The sequence below is a fragment of the Stenella coeruleoalba genome (genome assembly GCF_951394435.1).
Source record: "Stenella coeruleoalba genome assembly, chromosome: 18".
In the NCBI taxonomy this organism is placed as follows: Eukaryota; Metazoa; Chordata; class Mammalia; order Artiodactyla; family Delphinidae; genus Stenella; species Stenella coeruleoalba.
The window spans coordinates 16,086,523-16,104,156 of NC_137164.1; the positions used below are offsets into that span (position 1 = coordinate 16,086,523).

The following is a 17,634-nucleotide window of genomic DNA, read 5'->3' on the forward strand; positions in this document are numbered from 1 at the left end:
TCCAAACAACTATTCTGAAAGGATTAAAAACAATTGATTATTTTTAATCACAGAAATTGAAGATGATTGAGTATGCAGTTCTCTGTGAAAGGTTAGACTGCAAACCACAGTGGATGATGTTACAAAGCCTGGGTCCCTAAGATAATGACAAATAATAGTACTTTTGGATTATTAGGAATAAGCAAAGTGATGTTTTTGTAGCCTCTGATGTAATGCTTGAGTTGTGATGGTTCCTGATCATTTATGTACTTTGGAAGGTAATAACTAATGTAGAATTTTGAATTTTTGTTGTACATTTTAAATTGTCAATCCCATTTCTCAAACCAGTAAGTTAGAAGGAATACCCAAGTAATTGCATTCAGAAAATTGGGCCTAAATCAAATAGTAGAAAGAGTAAGAGATCTTTACATCTAAATTTTATTGTTAATCAAGAAGGGATAATATCTAATCCCAAACAAGATTATATTTAATGTAAATTCTAATCTAAAAAAGAGTTATCTTGTCATGTTCTTAGAGCTTCCATTTCAGTGAGCTATAGTATCAATCAAAAACATGTAGCGATCTGTGCAGGCACCCACCCATCCATATGTGACATCTGCTTTTTCATGAGGTTCATTTCTAACTTAAAACCTTGGTGGATTTGTATGTATAGATAGGAAGGCTTGTAAAAATTTGTTTTTAACAGTAGAACCCAAATATTATGTGGTTAGTTTTTTGTTTCCCAAATGTGTCATCTATTTTGAAAAATGTAAATCTATAAACACTTGGGAAGGTGCTTAGCATGAGCATCAGTAAATGTTTGAATCAGAATTTAGCAAGAATGAATTTCTAGAAACTCTTTACTCAAGTTCATATACCTGTATAATGGATTTGGAGAAATTTAAATATTTCCTCCTAAAAAAACTTACTGAAATTGGGTTACCACAAATTCTTTCCTAGAAAACGAAAATTCCATATATTATATATATATATTTTTTTACAAAGCAGGGCCCCTTAAAACCTAATCTCGCATTTTGATTTATCCAATTAACTTATTTTGAGGTTGACCTTAAGCCATAGCATATGGGAAATAATAGACTATTAGTTTTTCCAAGTGCTTATCATGAATTATTTTCCTTTATGAAGTTTAATACTTTATCGCTAACTTTACTGATATGCAGTATTTATTAGGCAGTTCTTCATTTTCAGTAGTAGTCTTAAAGATACTTAGGTAGAATGCTGTGGTTGAATTCCATCTTTTTTGTAGGATAGCTGTGGTATGTGTGAATGATTCTTTTGAGAGCATATTCATAGTGTGGATGTTTAGAAGGAAGTAATGATAATGGTTAAAGATGTGATTTAATCAGACTTTTGCAAAAGTAATATCTGTAGGTTTGGTGTAGTCAACAACCCAAGGAGATGATTATTTTTGATAGAATAGGCAGATCTGTATGAGTTTTTTTTTTTTGAGGTTAAATTAATTTGCAGCATTATTGCTGTATAACTTTACCTATCTTTGAAAGTGTGTTTTCATCTTGGCTTTTATTTTTTTACTTTTTCTGTTATGGTTCTAACATGGTTTTTTTTTAATTATTTTATTTTTTTGGCTGTGTTGCGCAGCTTGTGGGATCTTAGTTGCCTGACAAGGGATCAAACCTGGGCCCTCGTTGGTGAGAGCACAGAGCCCTAACCATTGGACTGCCAGGGAATTCCCTAACATGTTTATTATTATATGCTTTGCTGGAATTAAGTTAATACCACATAATCCATTTAGTATAATGGATGTATTAGGTTCTTTATCCAGAATGTTAGTATTTCTTAAGTAAAATTATATTTCTTACACCCTCATTACTCTTTTTATGCCAGTATAAACACTGTTTACCTGCTACTATGTATTAAATAATGCCAAAACCAAGTATTTATTTGTTAGAGTAATCTTATCCAAATTTTAGACTCCAGTTCAGATGTAAAACTCAAAATTCTGTGAAATTATTTAAATATTTAAATATATTTAATTTATATTACTTTCCTTTGATGTACTCATTGTTAGTCTTATCAGTCATTGAGTTTAACATTCATCTTTTTCACAAAGTCAAGCTAGTAATTCTTCAGTTCTTAACAGTGAATATTTTTTACGTTACTACTACAGCTGACCCTTGAATGACACTTACATGTGGAATTTTTTCTTGCATACTACAGTACTACACAGTCGGGGGCTGGTTGAATCTGAGGTTGCGGAATCACAGATATGAAGGTCCGACTATAAAGTTATATGTGTATTTTTGACTGTGCAAGGGTCAGCGCCCCTCAACCCCTTGCGTTCAAGGATCAGCTATATTTAGTTTATTATTTAAATCAAATCCTAGGATATTGCTCCTTACTCATTATGTTAAAATAAATATATGAGATTCCCTCCTACTTTTGCTCAAGTCTTATTATTCCATCTGTTTCTAATGCTATTTTTTTTTTTTTTTGCGGTACGCGGGCCTGTCACTGTTGTGCTCTCTCCCTTTGCGGAGCACAGGCTCCGGACGCGCAGGCTCAGCGGCCATGGCTCACGGGCCCAGCCGCTCCGCGGCATGTGGGATCCTCCCGGACCGGGGCACAAACCCGTGTCCCCTGCATCGGCAGGCGGACTCTCAACCACTGCGCCACCAGGGAAACCCTAATGCTATTTTTTAAAAAATAAGGAATTAAATAGATAAAGGAACTGTATTGGTACACAATTGTATAATGGCATTACTTGAAACTAAAAATATATTTCTTTTAATGGGGAATTTTAACATGTTTTTCTTTAGTTTATACTTTAATGTATTCTAAGTACTAGGTTTCTATACACTAGGAGTTTTTTTTTAAGTTTTATTTTTGGATACTATGCACATTTTAATTTTGAAGAGTACTTGTTTTGAATATGTAATAAATGCACGTGGTTAAAAAGTTAAAGCATTAGAGAAAGTTATACAGTTGCTCACTTCAGTTCTTCAGAGGCAACCATGATTAATCAGTTTATAGTGTGTATCCTTCAGAAATCTTTTGTATGTAGTTGAAGGTATTTTAAAAGCAGTGATTTTTTTTTTTGCTTTTTTAGCAAAAACTTTTTTTTGAATTTTATTTATTTATTTATACAGCAGGTTCTTATTAGTTATCCATTTTATACATATTAGTGTATATATGTCAATCCCAATCTCCCAGTTCATCACACCACCACCCAAAGCACTAATTTCTTAAGATGAATATCTGAGTTTTTACATCAAAAGACTTATTTATGCCACACCACTTGGGATCTTGACTCTAAAAGTAATCTTGCTGAATTTGAAAACAAACATAAAACTTGTAAATCTGGCCTTGGAATATTGATTTTAATGTAAGCCTGTTGGGCCTTTACTGACTTAAATAATAATTATATTTTGTTTGGAATGTGTAATTAACGAGTTGTGCATTCATCCCTGTAATATAATGAATCCCCCCACCCTTTTTTAAAAAAAAGCTAAACAATATTAATGACAGTGAGTTATTGAATAGAAAATATAACTTGCACATCAAAACTATGATTTCATAGGTCTTATTGCTAGAGTTTGAGGCTAAAATAAAAAAAAGGAACTGATGTAAAGAAAAATATTAAGAATGTAAATATTAGTGCAGGTAATAAGTAGATATTGAAAAAATTCTGGTTGTGGTATTCAAATGTCTGAAGTTTGAGCAATACTGAACTAAAGAATGTTATTCTGGTTGACTTGTGTTGCAAAGTATGTATTAAAAGCCTATTTTCTCAATTCTGTATAGTTGTAGAAGTGTTTATTAGTATTATGACTAATAAGGCTTTGGATGTGAATTGCAATCTAATACTTTTAGAAATAAGCTTAAAGTAGAAGAATATGTTTAATATTGATGTTTCTGTATTATATTTTTTTATAGAATCTGATTTTTGACAAATTATAAAGGGAAGTGTCAGAAAAAGTTTCTAAATGAATATGAGCTGGTTTATCATATTTTAGAACATATATTGTTACCTCTTTATTATCTATGGTAATAGAGAAAAATAAGGTAGATAATGCAGGACTGTTTTCATATTTTCAGTATTTATATAGATTTTACAGTGATGTAAATAAAGGGAAGCTAAAGCTCTAGTCTTGAACTTAACTTACAAAATTTTTAGCAGCAAGCCTGCTAGGTACTTGTCCCGTATATGCATGAGAACCTTTAGTGATGTAGTACTTATTTCTCAGGGCTGCCCTTTCCATTTCCTTACATTTTTGCTTGTTGTCACTGTAATTTACTTGAAAAGGAAGTTTTTTTTGTTTTTTTTTTTGTGGTACGCGGGCCTCTCACTGTTGTGGCATCTCCCGTTGTGGAGCACAGGCTCCGGACGCACAGGCTCAGCGGGCATGGCTCACGGGCCCAGCCACTCCGCAGCATGTGGGATCTCCCCGGACCGGGGCACGAACCCGTGTCCCCTGCATTGGCAGGCGGACTCTCAACCACTGTGCCACCAGGAAAGCCCGAAAAGGAAGTTTTAGATTGAAAAAAAGCACGTGCTATTTCTGGAAGTTTTTGATTTTCTGCTAGGTAATATACTTTTAGCCTGGACGTATCATGTTATACATCTTAACATCTTTTTGGTTGATTTCTGTTGGCCATAGCTTTCCTGGCACATAGCAAAATAGCTAGCCGGTAATAGATGTGGGTTAGCCGAAGATGCTGTCACAGGAGCGAGCCAGAGAGTGGATCTTTGGTGTACATTTTCCCTGCCCTGGGAAAAGTGTAGCATAGACAGGCACTTGGCTGTCTTTCTGGGATTTGTTTAAAGCAGTGATAATCATGGTGGAGCATGGTGGCACGGAAAGAGAACTTGAGGCCTTTGGTCCTGCAGCAGAGGTAGCCACTAAAAGGTCTGCTGAATGCTCAAGGCTGCCTTCCTTTTGCTTCAGAAGATAATAAAGACATGTTTAAGGGTACAGTAAAATTCCTGTGCCTCATCCCCCAACATTTTAAATTTCTTGGGTAAAACTAAAACTGCTGATTCTGAGAACCAGGTTAGTTTATATTTGAAGGTAAATTAGCCTTGATTTTATGTTTTCAAAACTATTTTTGCTAAATAACTTGTTTTAACATTTTCAAAAGCATTTTCTTTGCAAAAATGAAATAGGTTTTAGTGGATAAGACCTACTTACTTTAATTATATTCTTTAAATTGTCTTATTGAGATTTTATGCCTTAATTCATTTAACATCAGAATACTGTTAAATTATTGAGAGAACTTATGTGAAGTAAAAGTTTTTGTATTTGTCTTTAACAAAACTCTTTTACCTGAGACTTTTGACCAATATTAAAACCAAATTTTCTAAATGACAAGATTTCCATTAGTAAATATCTCTAGAGGTAGAGTATTATACTTTGCACTGTAGTTTTTGTTACATGTCTAGATTTCTTTATGCCAAAAACCAGTGCGAGTAAAACATATGAGTTTAGTTTTGCTAATGGCAAAAGTAAACTTTTAGTCCCTCTACTGGCTGCCTTTGTTGTAGCAGAGCTTAAATTTTTTTTTTTTTTTTCTTTTCAACTCTTAACTAAGATAAAGTCTAGCTTTATGACCAAGGTGAATTTTGAGGCAAATTCTAATATGAACTGTCCCCAAATTGAGTGACTTTGTAAACAAACTTATTAAGAATAAAAATGTAAAGTAGTGACTTTTAAATATAAAGATTTGAGAATTATTAAACTTCAGAGGCTTGGCCCTGAATAGCTAAAAACATTATATTACACTGATTAAATCATAACTTTAGACTTTTGAAATGTTAAATTATTTTTTGTAAAACGTGAAAAAAAATAATCTTGTGATACTGGCAGACAACCAAAATGTATTTTAGTTTGCTGGTTAAAAGAGAATGTCAGAGAAAGGTGCCAGTTACTTATGCACTTCTGCCAAGAGTAAGTGTACTACCAAAGGCAGAGGAAGAGCAGCCTAAAACTATACATGAGAAGCTTCATGGCGCAACATGGTCTGCTCACTTGCTGCAAGTGATTTAAAAATTTATGCTTAGATAAATGTTAAGACAATCAGCTTTATATAGAGGTTGGGATAACTTTTCCCTGAAGAAAAAAACCCCTCCTTTTGTGTATAAATTACGTTTGTTAAATCATTATTCTAATTAAAAAAATTTTTTGTTTAGTTTTGGCTGTGTCGGGTCTTCGTTGAAGCATGTGGGATCTTCGATGAGGCACCTGGGATCTTTCCTTGCGGCACGCAGACTCTTTGTTGTGGTGGGCAGGCTTCTCTCTACTTGTGGTGTGCGGGTTTTCTCTTCTCTAGTTGTGGCGTGTAGGCTACAGGGTGCGTGGGCTCTGTAGTTGTGGCGCACAGGTTCCAGAGTGCGTGGGCTCTGTAGTTTTGCAGGACGTGGGCTTTCTAGTTGAGGCGCACGAGCTCAGTAGTTCTGGTGCGTGGGCTTAGTTGCCCCATGGCATGTGGAATCTTAGTTCCCCGACCAGGGATGGAACCCAAGTCCCCCCGCATTGTAAGGAGGATTCTTTACCATTGGACCACCAGGGAAGTCCCTCATTATTGTAATTTTTATCATAACTAACACTATTGCTTTTCTTATTGTGATTCTTGACTAAACTCTTTCACCTTAGAAAGGAAGGGATCTTAGGCACAGTAGGGTTAAGTGACTAAACAGATGAAATGAGGATAGCCATATTCTTCTTTACTTTTCTTTGCCTTTGATCTTTACCTGTATTTTCCAAAATTTAAAGTCATTAAAAACTTAATATTTATTTTTTTGTTTGTATGTAAAGTGAAAGTTGATTGAAGTTATATAGTTTTCAAAAGTAAATGATATCTATATATAGCATTTTGTTTTACTGTGTTTTTGCTGGGAGGTGGTATATTGATTTATATATAGAAAAAATGGTAGGTAAGACATCACAGAGCAACAGGAAACCAAGTAATGGAATAGTCCTACTGTACGTAGTTAATTTTACTGCAGATAGAATATAGTAAACCAAACTACTTGTAATAACATTCATTGTTGTGTGACTGTGGCACAACCCAGGTTGGTGTAGAATTGTATTCAAGAGAATTTAGCTGCTACCAGTAGGACCTTCAGATGCTGTAGAAAGACCATGCGATTTAGAGTTGGAATCATGTTCTGGCATTGCCAGTTACAACTGTGTGACTGAGGGTTATATTGTTTAATCTCCCTGAACATTTTACCTCACCAAGTTTTTAGGGCCAGATGAGATAAATATAAGTGCTTTATTGTTATTATTAAGTACCTGGTTATTACAGTATTTCCAGGCATAGACTCCGAGGAGTATCATGTGTATAAGACTCTAGTAAAGTATCAATTGAAAGCTTTGTTGTCAAGGAAAAAGTAACTTTGATTTTAGTGTTTGAATGTAGCTTAAATTTTTTTTTTTTTTTTTTTTGCGGTACGTGGGCCTCTCACTGCTGTGGCCTCTCCCTTTGCTGAGCATAGGCTCCGGACGCGCAGGCTCAGCGGCCATGGCTCACGGGCCCAGCCACTCCGCGGCATGTGGGATCTTCCCGGACCGGGGCACGAACCCGTGTCCGCTGCATCGGCAGGCAGACTCTCAACCACTGCGCCACCAGGGAAGCCCCTAGCTTAAATTTTAATAACTCAGACTTTTTGCTAAATTTGAATACATTTGAACTTGACTTTTAGACATTGTGGTTCTTTAGAAAGTACATATTAGCTTTTGGGTGGATATCATCATCCGTAAAGTTCTTAATGACTGTAGACCATTGTCGTTTAATTATAAATATGACCAATCCTTCGGGGGATAATTCTGATCATGCTTACACAGAAATAAGAATAGATGGGTGTCCAACTTTTGATCAGAAAGTATGACTTTGATTTAGGTTAAAAAGTAAAGGTGATACAGAGATACTTTTGCAAGTATTTAGTCCATGCTCTAGTGGCATTAACAGATTTGCATGTCAGCCAAAGTAGTTTTAGCTTAAGAGTGAAAGCGAGGTACAATAGTTTCGAAGATACTAGGACTTCTTGATTTTCTTTATCTCCCTTTGCTAATTTTTGAGCTAAAATGGTATTTGTAGAGACCAGGAGAGGAGAGTTATTATAGGTACATAGGTACATCGTTTATGATGTGTGAGAGTAGTGATTATGTATCATGCACTTAACACAATTCCTATATATGATAGCCACTCAGTAAATGATTGAATGACAAACATGAATGAATGGACAATGGACGGTTGGACATATGTAGGAAGGAGGTGGTATACCCTTGTAGCCTAGCAAATTGTTATATGTTAAGTTTGGGAAGCACTCATTTATATTGAGGTAAAGGTAAGTAACATCTATATATTTTGAAGCTTGTTGAAGTTTGAGTAATTCCGAGTGGCTCTGTGAACTTGGGCAGGTCTATGTTAGGCTATAATCAGTGAATCAATATTTAACTGTCCAGTGCTTAGATATTTTGTGCTCGGTGCTGAGGAAGAATTATGACATGATCCTTGCCTTCAGTGTATTCAAACAGGAAACAATAGCAAACAGTACAAAATGGTGTATTTTTAAAGAAGTGCAGTAAAAACGCATAACAAAATTTACCACCTTAACCATCTTTAAGTGTCGAGTTCAGTAGTGTTAATTACATATACGTTGTTGTGTGAGGTGTTGTATATTTAAATTGAAAATATGAGAATGAGAGGATAAATGCTGTGGGGAAGCGGGATTCAAAATGTACTCCATGAAAGCACTCCAAATCCAATTTTATTTGAGGAAATGTTATATTTATACTTTTATTTACTTAAGTTTGAAAACGACCACTATTAAAATTTGGAGAGGAAAAGGGCTGAATTATTCAAGGCCAGAGTAATCAGGGAAAGTTTCAAGGCAGAAGAGGAAGATTTAAACTGGGCCTTAAAAAATGATTAGGAATTGGATGGGTTGTGGGCAGGGAAAAGGAAAAGCATTCTTCTTGATGGAGCCAATCAAAGCTCAGAGGTTGGGGATATGAACATTGCCTATTTCTCGATTAAAGAGAAGATCTGCATTATGAGAATTTATTGTTTATGTTGGGGGTGAATGGTGTGTAATGTAATGTCTCCCAAAATGTGTTCCATCTGCCATGAATGTTGTGGAGGAGGAAGGGAAGGGAAATTCTTGTCTTTCTCCTGCAAGGTTCTAGTAACATTTGAATGCGACTGTGCATTTGAGAGCTTAAAAGGTTGTATCCAACATATTTTAATTTTATATGAGCAGAGGAAGTTTTCTCTACCTGGAACCATTGTTTCTTGGACACCAGTTTGAAAACTGTATATGCCACCTACATACACTTTCTTGACTTGATCAAGAAATTTAATATACCAGATATCCCCCTGCTCCCACTTTATGATTAGATTATAATCACAGTTACCGTATGTGAAAAGTGTTGGTAAACTCATTCAACAAATACGGAGTATGTACTGTAATCTGCTAATGATTGAGAGTTATATACATGTAAGGAAAATGTTACAGAACCACAAGATATTACATGCATATAACCCTTCTACATTCTTGCTATTCTATGTATGGTCAGTGAACATTAGCGTCTCCTAGCCTGCAGTCTTGTTAGAAATGCGAAACCTTAGTCTTTGTCCCAGACTTATTGAACCAGAGCCTGCATTTTATTAAGATCACCAAGTGATTCATATGCCCATTAAAGTGTGCATTTGTCGTATGCTGTTTTACATCATATGCAACACAACTTTGTTCTGTCCTTTCTTGAACACTGTTAGTAGCAGAGAATTTGATACCTTTGATTTCCAGCTTAGGGTTTACCCTCTTGAAACTTCTACCCTCTGGTCATGGTTTTGTCTTAAAGAGTTATACAGAATCTGCTTCAGTATCTCAAATGAGAGTCATTTATATGTAAAAGATAAGCTTATGTTTATCTGAGTCCCTAACAAAATGTGTCACCTAGAATTGATCATAGTACTCATAGAGTGACTTGGCCAGAGATTTGAATGGAAGTTATTGAAGTTATTTCACCTTAACTATAGAGCGTTTAAGAGCTCTGTGCCACTGTGTTTCATTGCCTCTGCTGCTGTTATTTTTCTACTCCTCTCGCCAAGCAATTTCTTTAAGTAGCCATCCTTCTTACTTTTAACTTTTCACATTGGACTGTTCTTAAATTTTGCTAAGCTCAGGGTAGGCCTAGTGTTTCTTTGGAACCAGCTCTTAGAGCCCTTCCATACTTAGTCACTTGGTTAGATACTTTGATTAAAGACATAGATTACTTGGTAAAGGATCACCTAGTATTTTGCCTTCCTCTTTAAGAAGTTTCTAAAGAAAATTACCTATTATTTTAATTTGTAATATCTAGATATGTCGAATCACTAGAATTGAAATGTAGGGTCCCTTTTAAGGAATTAAATACTTTTAGTTAAATAAATATAGATGCTCACTGTAAAAATTAATACAATACAAAAATGTAGAAAGAAGTGAAAAATCCATTTTTTCCTCTTTCTAATTCTAACCCTTCAAGGTTAACCTCTGTTTAGTTTACATTTCCTTCTAAACCTTTTAAAAAAATGTACAAAAGGTATGTGCTATAAATAAAATTTAAAAACAAGAAAGGGGGATTTATATACTGTTCTGAAAATTGACTTTTTACTCAGAAAAATTAAGCTGATCTCTAGACCTTAATACGATCAATGTGTTTTTTGACTTTAGGGAAGAAACCCTTTTTTTTTGGAGCCAGCAATAATTATTACAATTACTGATGGGAGCAAGTTGACTACTACCAGTGGAGTCCAGGATGAGGTAAGTTATGTTTATATCAGCATGGATTATGCAAATGCAGTTGAAAAATCTTTATTTATGTGTACATTGTAGGATATTGAAACCTTAAGTAAGTTTGCTCTTTATTTGGTGCAATCTAGAGTCATCTGGCTCCTAGAACTCATTTACTTTCTCTGTTGTTTGTAGCAATGGCCTCTAAATTTTCTTGAATAGGAATCCCTTCTGTGAAAAATTTTGGAGCCTACCACCCATCTCAATTATATATGTATTTTTGAGTTTATGTGAGGGTCACAGTGTCAGTTCATATATTAAATTTAGTAAAATGAATTCTTATTTTCAGGCTAAAAAAATGGAGACAGCATTCTAATAATTTCTTTCCATATTTCAGTGGTTTGTCATATGTACTGCACTATGGAGACTCCTAGACTAGAGTACAGCCAAGCCAAGAGGAGGTTAAAACTAGGAAAAGTGAAGGTGTTTGAGAATTTTAATTCTAAGTCAAATACCATATAAATAATTTACAGCTAACTTCACGTATTCTCTACTAGCATGCATTGTGCAGAGTTGGTTGTGTGTGATGTGATAGGGTGAGTGCAAGAGGTTTATTTTAACTTTAAGCTGTTTTTAGTTTAGAATTTGAACTGCTCTTTTTTTTGTTGTTGAGGCATGCGGGATCTTTCGTTGCGGCGCGTGGGCTCTTTGTTGTGGTGTGCAGGCTTCTCTCGAGTTGTGGCGTGTGGGTTTTCTCTTCTCTAGTTGTGGTGCACAGGCTCCAGGGCGCGTGGGCTCTGTAGTTTGCGGCACGCAGGCTCTAGTTGAAGTGCATGAGCTCAGTAGTTGTGACACATGGGCTTAGTTGCCCCTCAGCATGTGGGATCTTAGTTCCCTGATCAGGGATTGAACCTGTGTCCCCTGCATTGCAAGGCAGATTCGTTACCACTGGACCACCAGGGAAGTCCCTGAACATTGCTTTTGAACATTTCGTTTATTAAAATAGGTTGTTGTAGAAAGGAGATGGGTTAGGCTACTCTCTTTACTGCTTGCATTTGATTTAGAATCTTAATTTTAATTCTCACTGTATTTACACACGGTTTGATTAAGTAGGAAGAGTGTAGTCTTTAAGTTCAGTAATTTTTAGAAATACTTTCATTTGTGTGACATTGTGGAATGCAAACTGGATATGGAGTCAGGACACGTGGGTTCTAGTCATTGTTCAACTACTTTCTAGCAGTGAAGTTTGTATCAGTTACCTAGCTTCCCTAAATTTCTATCCTTGTTCGTGAAATAAAGGTGATAATTCTTGCCTTACCTCATAGGGCTGTTGGAAGACTGAAATGAAATAATGTATATGAAAGTGCTTGGTAGGCTGTAATGAAAAGAACAACTGTATTGTTCTATCATGAAGCATTGGAACTAGTAAAGAATTGTTATTGCCTGATCTTGACTTGAGGGGAAAAGAGCCAGAATTATTTTGTTTGAGCAGTTGACGTTGAAGGGAGTTTAGGATATAATTCATAGAGAAACAGTTGAAAAATTTAGGTAGATTAAAATTCATAATTAAATAATTTATAGTCTATACATAATTAGTAGCCTTGGAACACTCCATAGCTGAACTTAACGGATTTTGGGGCTTTCTTAAACGTAGTTTATGTGTATAGCCAATTATATCCTGCCACTATCAGGAACAGGTGGACATTGATTATATACATGAACAATCAATATGTTGCTTAACTTTAAATTTGAAGCTCTCAAACTGATTTTTCCCACTTTACCTTCCTTTTGAAACATTTGACTGAGAGAAAGATTGAGATATCAATAATCAGTTCAGAAATACTAATGATTTAGTTTTGTAGTTATGATGACTTCAAAGGTATTTCTCATTTATATTTACATTTATATTTATATTTATATTCCTACATGTGAGATTATCCATTCAAGGTGCTCTGGTCTTACCACCTTTGTAGAAATGCCCTTTGGGGTACAGTATATTTTGTTCCCATATATCTGGATCTGGTTTGTTTGTAATATTTGTTTTGTAGGACCTCCTCTAGCTTTAAAAACATATCTTGAAATATACATGGATGTTGGAATTGCTCACCTTTCTTCCTAGGTCCTTGGGAAAGATATTGGAGAAATAGACCTATGTGTTTATAATAACCTAAAACTCCTTGCTAATAAAGTTGGGAAGACTTTCCTGTGGGCCAGGAGCTTACCTTTTAGTTCTCTTATATCTTCTACAATATTTAGCATAGTTCTGAGAACAGAGCTTATATTTTAAAAATATTGATTATAAATATTGTTGTATTGAGTCTGGTAGTCATCAAGATCAAAATTTATCACTGCTACTTCTTATCTGAGGTGGAAGTCATTTGTTATAAGGCAGAGGTTTATTTTGGATATGCGGTTGGAACATAGGTCTCTGAGTTGTGTTGGGTTTCAAGTTTAGGAGTTTCTTCGATCATCGGCATGTTTAGTTCTTAATGTTCCAACAAGACTCATTTTGTGGGCCAGAGGATGTACCCTATATGTGTATATTGTGGAAACTTAATTTTTAAAAAATTTTATTTTATTTATTTATTTTTTTATACAGCAGGTTCTTATTAGTTACCTATTTTATACATATTAGTATATATATATGTCAATCCCAATCTCCCAATTCATCCACCACCATCCCCCCCCACACTTTCCCTCCCTTGGTGCCCATATGTTTGTTCTCTACGTCTGTGTCTCAATTTCTGCCTTGCAAATCGGTTCATCTGTAACATTTTTCTAGATTCCACATATATATGTGTTAATATATGGTATTTGTTTTTCTCTTTCTGACTTACTTCACTCTGTATGACAGTCTCTAGGTCCATCCACATCTCTAAAAATAACTCAATTTCATTCCTTTTTATGGCTGAGTAATACTCCGTTGTATATATGTACCACATCTTCTTTATCCATTCGTCTGTCGATGGGCATTTAGGTTGCTGCATTGAACATTCGGGTGCATGTGTGTTTTTGAATTATGGTTTTCTCTGGGTATATGCACAGTAGTGGGATTGCTGGAATGCTGGTCTCTTCTAGTCCAAGTAATTAAATTATGTTATTCGTTTTGAGGAGAATTATCAATTTATAAAAAGCATAAAGGTGCTTTTTTGTTTGCTTTTGTGTTTGTGTGTGTATGTGTGTATGCATGTGTGTGGTACATGTGATCTGTATTGTTGTAATTTCTACTAGGAGATAACAAGCAGAATGTTCCCTTTGGCTCTTTCTCTTCAGTTCTCGTAACGTTTGCCTTTGGCAAAACTTGATTCTTTTTAAAGATTTATTGAATGAGTGATTGTGTTGATGATTTCCACATTAGGTATGTGTATAATTCTTGATTACCTGTGACTGCTATTAATGTGACCTGTTACTGTTTATGGAGTTGTGCATCCCACCCATACAATACCCTTTGCTTACGAGTTATATTATCTCACATAGTGTATTTTATCTGTTCTGCCAGTGCTATTTTTCAGGAATAAGTTTTCCTGCTGCTTTGAAATCATCCTTATGGCATATAAGGAAACATGGAGCTCATCTAGTATTACTTTTTATTTTACAAATGAGGAAATTGAGATCCAGGGAGGCAAAGTGATTTGCTGAAGGTTATAACATTTATTATTGCCAAATTCTGGATTAGAATTGATCTAAATTCTAAAGACATCCCAGCCCCTCAAGACCCAGTGCCTTTTCCCTGATGCTATCTGCAGTCTTTGTGTTTGATTCTATTATTGTATGTTCTGGAAATTTACCTTCTATTTACCTGATTTCCTGTTTGTCTGCTTCCGTTTCCTATACATTTGTGACGTAGGTATTATGTTCTTATTCACTCAGTGTCCCTTGAATGACTATTATGACCTGGGCATTTCTAGTCAGTGAAGATAACAGAGATGAATAGGGTGGATTTCTGGTTCTTAAGTTCACAGTCTTATGGGGGAGGATAGCCTATTAAGTGGTTTTATGAATGATAAACTAGAGATGCCTACTAGGTGTATGGGAGTGCTAAAGAGGGAGGGGAGGGTTAATATTACCTATCTTGTACATACGTCAAATCCTGTGTAATGTGAATTTTTATAGTCATTTTAATGTTGATTAAATGCAAGGATCTTGTGGATGATTTGGTATAGGATGTGGCTCATAGATTATATCTGTGAAAGTTATAGAGAAACCTGGTACAAAGTTGTTTTGAGTGTAGAAAATAGTTAATGGAAAAACTTGGTGCCATACCGCCTCCTGACCTGGCTAAATTTGTACAGGCCAGAATGATCTAATTACTTATAACTTGTTTGTCAAAGTAATGTAGGGATACCATTTCCTCTGTGACGGTTCATCATTTAGCAGTATGTTAGCAATTACAAGAGAAACAGTGTGTCTTATGGACAAAAATCCTGAGCTGTATAAAATCATTTTACCTTAATTTATAATTTTAATGATCTTTTTTGGCCTTTTAATAAAAGTCCAGGCCATTGTCGGAATTGTTCATGAGTGTGTTTCTAGTGTAGTGTTTTTTGGATAACTCTGTAGGACTTTTGATGACTGCTTGTGATGGAAGAGTATGTGTGTATTTTTTGACTTTTTTTCTTTTTAAATGTAGCTATTTGGTAAAACTGGTTGTTTGTCGTATTTTCACTTATGAGCTCTGAGTTAGATGGGACTTTGAATTCTGATACACAAGAAATTTATATTTCTTATTGCCATAATAGTTATCTTTGGTGTTTTTTTTTTTTATCTTTGGTGTTGATAAACATACTTGTGGTCATATACTCATAATACCATTTATCATGTTATGTTACTAATGTATCAAATGTTTTGGTAGAATCACTAAATTTTAATTGGAGTTATAGAAAAAAATTTTTTTCTGGTTTTTATTGCTTGCAAAGATCTTCTCTGGTACTCTTTTGCAGTGGAAAACTATTCTGTGCTATGATTCCAGGAACACATGGCTAACTATATTGCTCAATAAAGTAGTCAGAAGAAATCCTGCCAGTACCTTCTTGGTGATGAATGACATTCCAGGATCATGTAGCAGTTAGTTTTCTCTTCCTTGAAAGTGCTAATAGTAGTGTTATCTTTCAAATATTGAGATTTGCTGAAGACTCTTTCTGCATCTCTTGATCAGTTATGATTGCCCTGGAGGCTAACATTTTAGAGAAGATATTTGCAGTCATAAAAATCCTGTTGGCTTTTGGCATTAAAATTTTTGCCTTATGAGCTTTCCCAGCTTTTTAAGACAAACTAGGACAGCTACCTTCATAACTGCTTGGAAGATGTTCAGAAAGTGCACATGTTTGTAGAAAGAGAAATGTCTGAGTAACCTCAACTGTGTGTTCAAGTGGCTATAGTTTGGGGTCTTATCTTTTAACTTGTCAGTTCTCAAAAGTTGATGCAGAAGTCCCATCAGTCTTTGAGATGTGGACTGGTATTAGTGATTTTTCTGGATCATTTTGGTCAATGTTTAATGGTTTTATCTTTTGTAAGGATAATCTGTAATTAGGATCTATAATTACAGTTTGTATTTAACTCTTCATGATATATATACTGATTAAAAGACAATCCAGAATTTTTAAATCTGTTTCTACTATCTGAAATAATTCAGAAATCCCATCTCCCCACCACCATAAAATATTTGTATTTCACTAAAGTCACCAAAAATATGTGCCGTAAGCTGTCAAAACTATTTTAATTGTGTCTACAAAGATTTTTAAACACATTTAAAATTGTTGTTTCCCAGTACACTTAGAATTTTGGGGAATTTTGTCTTTATTTTTTTCTTTTTCAAAAAGACTTCTAAGGAATCTTGAGGGATGTCATTGTAGTATGATAGACTGTATTAAACAGATCTGTGTGTAAATTCGTTTCTGAGTTTTCATTATCAAGATTAGCTCCTGTCTTACTGATTTGTGATTCAAATGTTCTAAACATATGTGTAACATTACTATATAAATATGTTAGTCTCTATCAATTCAACTTTCCAAGAACATTTACTAAGAATTTGTTGGATATAGATCATTTGCATTTTCTTTTTTTTTCTTTTTAAGCCGAGGTCTTCTTAGAAGCCCATATGATTTAAATTTATTTATTTATTTATTTATGGCTGTGTTGGGTCTTCGTTTCTGTGCGAGGGCTTTTTCTAGTTGTGGCAAGCGGAGGCCGCTCTTCATCGCGATGCGCGGGCCTCTCACTATCGCGGCCTCTCTTGTTGCGGAGCACAGGCTCCAGACGCACAGGCTCAGTAATTGTGGCTCACGGGCCCAGTTGCTCCGCAGCATGTGGGATCTTCCCAGACCAGGGCTCAAACCCGTGTCCCCTGCATTAGCAGGCAGATTCTCAACCACTGCACCACCAGGGAAGCCCTGCATTTTCTTTTTTACCCATATTTTTGGCTGTGTTCTCTCAACCCCTTATTTCTGGTGTGCTATAGAAATGTATAATATCTACAATTATTATTATTTGAAAATATGTAATTATAATAAAAATGCATAATTAAAAGAAGTTGATGATATATTTAATACCTGTAGTGAATTTTCAGCAGTCCACATTTGCAGTACTCTTTTTGAAAGAACCTTTTTTCAAGGTCATGTGGAAAGAAAAACTCTTAAGGATTGCCTCTAGACAGACACTGTAATAGAATAATTAAAAGGAAATGCTGGCTGATCATTCTTTAGTGAAGCTGTATGGCTACAGTTACTCAACTATTATCTAGAATTCCGTGTTAAGATATATCAAAATAGTTTTTATTTCAGAGGGTGAAGGAACTTCACCCTGCGTTTATTAGCCTGTCAGAACCAATAAGCAATAAGAGATGCTATACATGTAAGAAAAATTTCATTTAGAGATGTTTCTATTATTCTTCTGATTCTAGC

The 17,634-nt window shown here is 35.1% G+C and overlaps 1 protein-coding gene across 5 annotated transcripts in view; it reads left to right on the forward strand.

Moving 5' to 3' along the window:
* The window catches only part of INTS6 (integrator complex subunit 6), a 159,520-nt gene that overhangs the window by 69,324 nt on the left and 72,562 nt on the right, over positions 1–17,634 (forward strand). For all 5 annotated transcript variants that reach the window (XM_079902809.1, XM_079902810.1, XM_079902808.1 and 2 more), the window contains one exon: positions 10,676–10,765. In XM_079902809.1, the coding sequence (XP_079758935.1) occupies positions 10,676–10,765 (90 nt within the window). The remainder of the gene's footprint in view (positions 1–10,675; positions 10,766–17,634) is intronic.